Below are 11,258 nucleotides of genomic sequence, written 5' to 3' on the forward strand. Positions count from 1 at the left end.
ATTACATGTATATTTTTTGTACATCTCGCATAAATCTCTTTTTTAAATTAATCATACAACCATTAAATTTGTAGAACTCGCATGTCGGTCCTAAAGATTCAATAGTTGATTTAGAAAAGGAATGCATGAGAGATGTATAAGAGATATAAAAGATCATTTCTCTATCATATATATATATATATATAGTTAAAAATAAAAATAAAAGGAAGGGAGGGGGGGGGGAGAAGAAGCAGAAGCAGAATTTGAGTGTAAAATAGATACTCTCAATTTTCACTTTAAATGAAAAAATTTGATAAAGCATCCTGCAGTGCATATTTGAAGCATCCAAGATTTCTATCAATTTACTGTCGGAAGCAATTTAGATAATAACTTTGAAAAAGTCTTTATAGAATTTATCATTATAGCAAAGAGACCGGGTACACGAAACAAGTTGGAACAAGTAAACCCATAAAAAGTTGAGGAATGTTAGAGTATTTTCTGGTGTTCTCCTAATGTTCTCCTGGAATGGCATAAATGTAATTTTTTTTATTCAAAAATTGCATTTATGCCATTCAAAAGGACATAAATATAATTTTTTAATTACATTTATGTCATGCCAGGAGAACACAATGAAATGCTCTATCATTTCTCTAAAAATTTTCTCATATATTTGTAGAAAATTGACGGAAACCTTAATTTCTCCATAGTTTGCATGGGTGCCACATCAATTGGAACCTCCCTTAATGGGGCCCCTCAAAGCATTATAAAAGGAAGTCTCACACAAAGCTATAGTATCTAATTAAAGACTCAACCACCTACCTTGTTTTTTTTAAATCAAGCGTAACTTTTATAAATCATGAGATAAAAAAACATTGATCAACACATAGAGAAGTCGAGATTGACTCTGGATAGGAGTCAACCGGGCAGCCTCATTACTTCCTCTTTTGACATGCAAAATTCACTCTCCAGGACTGGAACGAACTAAGCTTAGCCGGATATCTTCAATAAGACTAATGTAGTTCCCTTGATCGACCTTCTCCACCTGTTTGGATTGCCTTGACTTTCACCTGAGCGTCTCCTTCCAAGATGACCGACTGAAACCCCATGTCCCTGCAAAATTCTAACCCCCATCGTGCTGCATAGGCCTCCACCGTTGCTGGGTCAGTTAAGTATTTCATGTAGCTACACATGGAACCCCAAACGTTCTCAAGGGAGTCTCGAGCATTGATACCCATCCCCATATATAATGTTGTGGTGCCGATCAACAGCAGTGTCCCAGTTCAGCTTTATCTACCCGTTCTGGTGGTTTTGTCCAGCTGGGATGTACGTATACGTACTTAATGATAGTATGTTTGGACTGTCATCAACATTATAGAATAGTTATAAGATAAAAATGTAGTATAAAACATTACTCCATGTTCAATCATATCCTATTTCAAAGAGTAATGCTATAAATTACATTTTTATATTGACGTGACAATTTAAATTAATTCTTGAAAGAATTTGTTACTTACACAACAAGTTTTTCTCATTCTTGAATCAGTCCACAAAAATCAAAAAGTTATTTGTTTCAAAAGAATACGATTACATACCAAACAAACATCAAAGCAAGTGAAAGTACATAACATTATTTTTACACTCTTTAGTGGTAGATACAAATTGGAACTAAACTTATGCGAAAAAAAATCAACAAGTAAATAAATATGAGAAATCAAAAAACCAAATATGACTACGTGCTTGATTGGAGCAGAAAGCATATTTTGATCTGATCAATGAGACAAAGGATTGATTATACACATTAATATGACAGATCGACCTCGTGAATATGAAACGGTTGGCAGAGCCAGAGAAATAATTTTGTCTCTTGTCCCAGATATTGGGATCAGGATCCCCTCAAATTCTTTGCCCGAATTTGATACAATTCGGGCAGGTTGTTGTGAGTAAGCATTTATGAGATTCACCTGACCGGATAAGCAGTTGGGCAGCCCAACTTTTATTTGGTCAAGTGGGTCTCATAAATGCTCACTCACAATTACCTGCCCGAATTCTATCAAATTCGGGCAAAAAATTTGAGGGGATCTTAATTCCAGTTATTGACTAATTTGACCTGCCTCGTGCATGAATCACTACCAAACATTACAACTTACAAAATTTTAAAATATTTTGGCTTTCTCCAATTTTGAATCTTATCCTTCAGCTCGCCCAATATTGCCCCGTTTGAAAATTCCTTACCCTCCCCTTCCTTTTGGGTTTTTTTTTTTTTTTAAATGATTAAAAATAAAATTGATGTGATATAAAATTGAAATAATTTATATGAAAAAGTAAAAAAAAAATTGTATTGTAGTGAATTTTTTATTTAAAAAATAATAAAAAAGTGTTGATGTGATATAAAAAGTAAAAGAAGTTAAAGAATATTTTGAAGTTTGATTTTTTTTTTTTTTTTTTTTTTTTTTTAAGAGAAGTGAAGGGAAGAGGAGGGGAGGAAAAGTGGTTTTCAAAGTGGTTTTATTATGAGACTCTTGACACATTTGATCGCATCGAGGTTTTGCCTGCTGTGCAAGGAAGTTTTCCACTACGAATTAGGGCCTTGTTTGTTAAGTTACATAACAGTACACAGTAATGCGTGTACTGTTCATGTACTTTTTCTTTTACTTTTTCATATTTCTTACTATCAATCAACATCAAAACATTATTACTTTTTTTACTTTTTATATCACATCAATTATTTTTTATTACTATTCAAATAAAAAAATTCACTACAAAACAAAACTTTTTCATCTTTTTATATCACATCATCAACTTTTACTAATTCCAAAATTAACAACCTACTACTTTGTTTTGTTCTGTTCTGTACATGTCTTTGCCAAACAAGCCCTAGGTTTTGTTAAGTGCAAAAAACTACGAGCCACATCCTGAACCATTTGGGTTTTCTACCGTTGATTTCAATTGGGAAAGAGTAGTTACTTTAAGTAAAAAAATAAAATTATTTTAAAAAAAAAATGAAAAAACAATTTTATCCTTATTTTTATATTAACTAGCTTATTTCCAGTTCATTTGTCCCCTTCTGAACACCAAACGCTTGGCCCTAGCCATTCAGTTCTGAGCAATTTTTATAAGACATGTATTTGGAGTTATTTTTTACACATTTTTTATATATTTATTTTGCAAATTTATTATTAAATTTGCGAAATCTATATTTTGTCTCACATATTTAACGGTAAATTTGCACATTTTTTGTACAGTACGTAATAAACAAAAAAAATTACAAAAAATAAACCGAACATTTCTTTTTTATAATGTTTAACAATGTGAAAACCTTGGATAAGATAAGCTCAAACCTCTGTGCTTCATCTGAAGTATAGAGTAACAGGAAGTGGCTCTTATAAAAGAGACAGACAAACATAGCTGGCCCCATAGAAGGACTCAGCAACATATCAAACTACTATCAAGCAGCAACAAAATACTTGTAGCAGTAAAGAAGTCAGCAAGCAATTCAAGCTCGATAAGCAACAACAAGCTATGATCAAATGATGCTGACTGTATTGATCACATGATTTATTTGTATAAATCACATGTGAAATTATATTAATCGCATGTTAGTAACTGTCAGTTGGTTACGAAATAGTTAGGGCTGATATTTACAAAGAGCAAGTCGGTTGCTCTGTTTACTCTATAAGCAAGTAGTATAAAAACAGAATTCATAGTTACTTTCAATACAAGTTACGAAATATTCATTCTCTCAAACTCTCTAAATTTCTTCTTCTTTGAATCGTTTCTCTTTATCATTTCAATATTTTGATACCACACATCTGCAATCCTTTTGTCCACCCCAGTCCATTACTTATCTTCCCTTTACTTTTATCACTAAGCCCTCTAATTTTGCACCAGCAACGGCTTCTTTATAATCTCTTACATTTCTTAAATATAAAAAAAAATTCATAAAAACAACAAAAAGTCAAATGCAATAGTTTTCCTATTGTTTCGGTAGACATTAGGAATGTTATAGTGCTACCCAATATATTGTTATATGGGATCAATTTGTTATTTGACTTATTTCTACATAACTAATTTGGTTTACAACAAAGATGTAGGAGAATCATTTCTCAAATAACAATATATATAATATGTTATCATATATCAATATATATAATATGTTATCATACAGAGACATGTTACATATATATCTTTTGTACATTTCTAATACATCTTTTTTTTAAATCAACCATTCAATCTGTAGGACTACAGATCTAATGGTTGATTTAGAAATATATATATATATATATATATATATATAGGAGATGTATAAGAAATATAAAAAGATCATTTATTTATCATAGATATCGTTAAATAAAATAAAACAAAATTTTGAGTGTAAAATAGATATTCTCAATTTTCACTTGAAATGAAAAGTATTTGATAAAGTATCCCTATGGTGCATATTTTAAGTATCCAAATTTCTAATAATTTGCTATCCGAAGCAATTTAGATAACAAATATAAGAAAATCTTTATAGAACTTATCTTTATAGCAAAGAAACCGGCTACCCAAAACATGTTTGAACAATTTTTCTCATATTTGTCAAAAATTGACAGAAAGCTTATAATTTCTTCATATATTGCAATGGTGCCTCATCAAATGGCTGCAAACCTGGTTTTTTCGTCGTGGTTTGGTGGATCTGGTTGTTCGGAGGATTCTGGCGCTTCAAGGTTGAGGGGTGTGTTTTCTGGTGCCGGCGCGTGTGGTGCACGCGCCGCCACAGGCGGTGGCTTTCCCGGCAGAGACCTTCCTCCTTTGAGTTTTTTCCAGTTTTTGTTATAGTTTGTTTTGTTTGGACAGTTTGCTTTGTACGTACATTAATCTAGTCTTTGGCAGTCGCCCAGAATGTGTGACCAACTCCCTGTTCCAGTAAAGGTGTATGTCAACGCAGAGGCATCATTCTGTTGGTTGGGTTTATTTAGTAGCATCTGTCTGTATTGTATTGAGATGTTTGTGCACCTTTAGGGTGTTTGTTTTATTCTTTCACCCTTGTGGTGTTCACTGTTGTAACACTTTGTGATCTCAATGAAAGGTTTTCTTTCCCTCAAAAACAAAAAAAAAAAAAATTGGAACCTCCCTTAACGGGCCCCTCAAAGCATTATAAAAGGAAGTCTCACACATAGCTAGAGTATAAAAGCTTTGTTTATAAAATAAGCCCATGACGAATCCAGAGAAAGTTGGGCGAAGACTTTGAGTATAAAATAAGGAGAAATGATTGAAGGGACTTTTAACCGTTCTCCTCACCCCTGTTTAATAAAAAATTCAAATAAAAAATACACTTTTTTTGAACAAAAATGAATTTTTTATTAAAAAGGGGTGAGGGAGGACGGTTAAAAGTTTCCCCTCAATCATTTCTCATAAAATAAGCCCCTGACGAATCTAGAGAAAGTTGAGCGAAGACTTGACAGTAACTTGGCTCTATCAAAGACCCTAAGGGATTAATTAGTTTTCATTAATATTTGATGGAGACATGCCTTTTCTTTTTCTTGTCATTTTTTTTTTTCTAAGCAAATAAAGAAAGTGTTACAGGAATTAAAACATTGAAAAAAGAATGAGCTCTCGCAAAAAAATAATAATTTACCGTGCAAGAAAAATAAGCAACCAAGGAGGAAATGGGCTATAAAATTATCCGGTCCTATCACTAAGGGGCCGCAAAAAGTGGTTCAAACACTAAAACAGAAAATACGGATAGATTTAACCTTATTCAAACTCTTGCAAAGTAACAACAACCATCGGACGGAGACTGTGGAAGAAAAAGCATTGAAAAATTATAAGGATTTTTTTTTTGGGACGAAAAAATCATCAGGATTTGAAATAAAAAGATCACTCCAGATTTTGGTACAAGAACCCAAGCAACATAAAGTTATAAAGACCAAAAAAAAAAAAATCAGCAACATAAACGTTATATTGCTAATAACAAATCTATATTATATCTAAATTTTAAAATTATTCTTATCCCCTTTGAGAGTCAATGTTATATTGCTAACAAGAAATCTATATTTTTTGAGTTTCAATTCTTCTCTTTTTTAAAGGTTTTTATATATCCAAATGCATATTTCGAAACATTTATAATGAAAAATATGTGTAAATAAAAGAAACATCATCTATGATATAAAATTATAATAAAAGAAAAGTAGAACCTAATTTATCAAAGACTATTTAGCTTCACTTTATAATAGGATCATATCTAATTCTCTCAACCTACATAAACAAAAACAAATTTTCTTAATAATTAGTAACCATTGACTAATTATACAACGTAACAATTTCCTAGTATCATTTTATATGCCTAGTATTAGCTTATTAATTTAAGTTTTTGTTGACAAAAAGATATAATACTATTTTTTTTGCTAAACAATTTTATTATTCAACAAAAACATAAATTTCTAGCAATTTCTTTTTGATTGTTAAGGATTTCTTCAAGTTTATCCAACATTGGGAAGCACAAAACAGTTGATCCATTTATGTTTCTGTTGACAAATGTAACATGATATAAGAGGGGGAAAAAAAAGGGCTAAAGCGAAAATTACAATCATAATGACAAGAGGTGAGAGCCGGCGGGTGGTCAAGTGGATGAGCTCCTAATTAAGGACGCCATATAGGATGAAGTGTGAGAGAGGTGTATAAAAGATGTGGAAGAATTATTTCTCAAATAACAGTATATATATAGTATGTTATCTAACAAAGATATGTTACATGTACATCTTCTATTCATCTCCTATGCATCTCTTTTTTTAAATCAATTATTAGATTTGTAGGCATGTGGATTCTACAAATTCAATGGTTAATTTAGAAAGAAAAAAAATGTATCGAAAATGTATAAGAGATATAAAAATATCATATCTCTATCATATATATCACTAAATAAAATAAAACAAAATTTTGAGTGTAAAATAGATACTATCAATTTTCACTTGAAATGAAAAGTATTTAATAAAGCATCCTATGGTGCATATTTTAAGCATCCAAATTTCTAGCAATTTACTGTCTAAAACAATTTAGATGATAAATATGAGAAAGTCTTTGTAGAACTTGTCTTTATAGCAATAAGACAGGCACACTAAACATGTTGGAATAAGTAAACCCATCAAAATTTTCTCATATCTGTAGAAAATTGACGGAAACCTTAATTTCTCCTTAGTTTGCATTGGTGCCCCCTCAATAGGAACCTCCCTTAATGGGGCCCTTCAAAGCATTATAAAAGGAAGACTCCCGCAAAGCTAGAGAGTATCTGATCACCAATTAAAGACTCAATTATTCCTCTTCAGCTCTTCTCCCTCGTAATCATGTCTCAATTACCAGCCCCAAGTGCACAGTTTGCCGTTCCTGTTCCGGTCATAGGCCCTCAGTTTTGTGCTCCTTATGAGGTAACTCTTGCAATTGTGAGAAGGGTTTTGAAAGTTATGGACGGCAACTTTGTTGTCACAGACGTCAACGGTGCCGTTATTTTCAGAGTCTCTCAAAGAATTATATCCCTTCGTAGCCGTCGAGTACTACTTGATGGTGCCGGAAATCCCGTTGTCACTCTTCGAGGTAAGGTTTGGACAATTTCACCATAAACATGACATTCTATGTTCTATTTTGTTGGCAGAAATAGGTATCTAGGAATTCTATAAGACGTGAAGCTCTTAACATATTTTTATGTCTTGTTGTTTTATCTTTCTTGTTATATTTCTTATAGCAACGTTAGATTACATTTTTATTTTTCAATTATTCTAGTGTCGCGGCACTGTGGATCTTTGTGAGTCGTTGGCTAATGGCGGCTTACAGCTTACGGTGGACCCGAGCTATTTTGAGAGAGATGAGCGGTGATTGATGTTCATCCTCTTTCATTGCCTTAATGCCATGCAATAGTTCTTCTAAATTTTGCCCAATACGTTTCATGATTTGGCTTTGAGTGGCTAGCTGATGGGCCAAACTCCGTTCCAAACGATTAAGTAAACAAGAGAGTTGGAAATCTGACATCATTGCGTTACTTGCGTATACACATAAATATGCTAGTAATATGGGAAAACTCCATTGATCTTGTATTACTTTTGCAATCATACCTTTAAACTTTAAAAATTGTTAATTTAGTGTATCAATCTTTTAATTTTTTTTTTCAATTTCATTACTCCATTAAGATTTTCCGTTAAATTCTGTCAAGATTCTCAAAATACTTCTGTTTTAAAAAATATATATATAAAAAAATTTCAAAGATTCAGGCATGGGTATTTATGCAAATTTCGTTAAATCTTGATCAACGCCTAAATCCTTGCAATTTTTTTTTCTATTTTTTCCTTAAAAAAAATGAGTGCTATCTTAGGAATTTTGACACCACTCTATTATGATTTAACGAAAAATTCTAATGGGTAATTGAAATTGAAAAATGGATACAATAAATTGAAAGTTTTGAAAGTTTAATGGTATAATTGCAAAAGTATTGAATGATCAGGGTGGTAAGTGAAGTTTTCCCTATAAATATTATAGATAATAAACTCCTTTGGGATAGGAGAAACCACAAGTAAATCCAATTAGAGTTGGAAACAAACCACAAAATAATTGCTGCTTCCCTTTAAAAACAACACTACCATATATATTACTACAACTAGACAACAAAATAACATAAAAGCACTTAAAGTAATCTTACTACAATTAGGGTTCATTAGGTTTGCGATTTTAATAATTTTGATTTTAAAATAACGATTTGAAAATGTGATATTTAAAAATGTAGTTAAGCGTTTGAGAAAATCGCAATTTAACCTTTAAAATTGTAGTTTAACTTTTAAAATTGTGCATTTTTCTAAAACGTATCATGTTGCCTGCGATTTGAAAACGCATATTTTATGTGTTTTCAAACCGCAATTTTTTTTTAAAAAAAAGACAATCTCAAACGATTCCTATTTTGCGATTTGGTTTAAAATCACATTTTTTGTCTATAAAATCGCATGTCAAACGCACCCTTAAACAATGAAAGACAAGCTTAAACATCAATTAAACTCCTAGAGCTAAACTAAGGATTAAAGAAGAGGATAAATATGTAGAATCTCACTACTACACACACTTGCTCTTGAAGATGGACTTCTCTTAGAACATTGACTTTAGTCTTCTACTGCGCATGTTGGAATTATTATCATATTCTACAATACTAATGGAGCAGTTCCAACTAACCGTTCTTAAATCAGTTTTGTTAAAAAAAAAATTCAAAAGTTGGCTAAAATTGTCACATCATCACTGTAAAATAAAAATGTGATTTCTAGTCTTCCTATTTTTTTATATTAATTAAATGATTAAATTTACTATTTCTTATCAATTTAAGACAAATTGATGGTATCATATCAAAATAAGTTGGATAAAAATGTGATATATAACATTTATGTTTAATGATATATATATTTTATCTTTCTAAATACTCTTTAATGATGTTATTAGTTAATTGCAAAAGATAGTGTTGTTATAAGTTTCCACGTCCATGCGAATACTGACGTACCAGAAACATTGTTTGGTTTGTGTAGATTACGACTGTCCATGATAGATGGAGAGTTTACAGGGGTGAGAGCGTGGAGGAAAGTGATCTAATTTTTAGCGTTAAGCGAACTTCAATGGTCCAACTAAGGGTCAAGTTAAATGTGTTCTTGGCAAATAACACAAACGAAGAAGTTGGTGACTTCAGGGTTGAAGCAAATTTCTCTGAGAGTTCTTGTGTCGTTTATACTGGACAATCTTCCTCAGAAGTTGCCAAGGTTCGTAGGACTTTCTCTCTTCCTTTTTTTTTTTTTTTTTTGGTTCAATTAATTGGACATGAGTGTACGTACCATGTGAATAATGATTGACATTATAGAAGTACGTACTTGATTTTTTAGTATAAGATTAATGAAATATCAAAGTATGTACGTAATTACGAAATATCAAGACGTGTCCACGTACGTTTTTGCTTCTAATTAATGAAATGATTGAGCTTTCTTCTTTAAAAATATTAATTAAATTATACATTTTTTTATTAGTTTAAGCTTTTAAAATAAATAATGATACATATCACACAAATATTCTATAAAAATGGTGTGACAAGGTCTAGTAATCTTTTTTTTTTTTTTTTTTTAATTATTAACAATGGCTGATCCAATAATTGTAAATTTATAGGATCGATGTTTGTGTGGTATGTAGTCTTATTCTTTTGAAACAAACAACCCTTTGCTCAAGGATTGGTTTATATTGCTACGTCAGTATTATGAGAGAGTTAATGTAAAATAAATATATAATTTATAGCAATATTACTCTTTGAAATAAGAGATGATTGAACGTAGAGTAATGTTTTATACTACATTTTTATTTTACAATTATCTCATAATGTTGATGATAGTCCAATTTAACTCTTGATTTTTTTTATTTATCTCATGGTTTATTGAGATTGTCACGTCAGTATTGCAAGATAGTACTTATGAAATAAAAATATAAATTCTAACATTAATATATACCTTTGCATTTAAATTGTATTTTGTAATTAATTACCCATCGTTTCAATTAAATATTTTACCCGAAGATTTTTTACTAAAGTGGATAATTATAGCCGTCTTGAATAGGGAGAATTTTAGACTAATTCTGTTGATTATTAATGTGGAAATTGCAGATGGAACAGAACAAAACTGTCAGAAGTGTTTTGTTCGGAAAAGACCACTTCAACGTGAAGATTAATCGTAACATTGATCATGCATTCATAGTCGCTCTTGTCGTGATTCTTGACGCGATACCATCACAACTTGCAATTGCTAGAAGTATATTTGAAATTGCAGTTGGCAGTTGATCAACTCATGAACAAATTGACCGAGTCGTATCGTACGTGCATCACCAATAGTGTTTCAGCTAGTAATGTTGTAGACTATTTTATTTATCATTTTAAAGTTGATATAACTTTTAAGATTGAAAAATGATATACATGCAGTTCCATATATAACAAAATTTTAAATTCACTATTAAATTTGTGGAATTCAATGTGAGTCTCATAAATCTAATAGTAAATTTGAAATGAATCACTAATAAATAACGTTAAAAAGATAAAAATATAATCCATAGTATTACTCGTGTTTTAGCTCAATAACTGACAAGAAGTTTGTGTGAATGGGATTCTTGTAATTCAGTTGTATCTTTATCTTTTATGTACCTTTGTTATGTTCGTAATTGGTTTGTTGTTGTTATCTACGTCTAGTCTGTTTAGAGTAAGTTGGTACGTTATATAAGGTGATGTAATGTTATGATTTTAATGAATG

General features: G+C 31.1%; 1 protein-coding gene across 1 annotated transcript; it reads left to right on the plus strand.

Moving 5' to 3' along the window:
- Nucleotides 1-7,261: 7,261 nt before the first annotated feature.
- Nucleotides 7,262-10,927, plus strand: LOC133874151 (protein LURP-one-related 15-like). The gene is made up of 3 exons (XM_062311996.1): nt 7,262-7,553; nt 9,510-9,737; nt 10,622-10,927. Exons 1-3 carry the CDS (start codon nt 7,302-7,304, stop codon nt 10,793-10,795), a joined length of 654 nt encoding a protein of 217 aa, XP_062167980.1. The 5' UTR covers nt 7,262-7,301; the 3' UTR covers nt 10,796-10,927.
- The last annotated feature ends 331 nt before the right edge of the window (nt 10,928-11,258 follow it).

This window comes from Alnus glutinosa, chromosome 7, assembly GCF_958979055.1.
Source record: "Alnus glutinosa chromosome 7, dhAlnGlut1.1, whole genome shotgun sequence".
Lineage (NCBI taxonomy): Eukaryota > Viridiplantae > Streptophyta > Magnoliopsida > Fagales > Betulaceae > Alnus > Alnus glutinosa.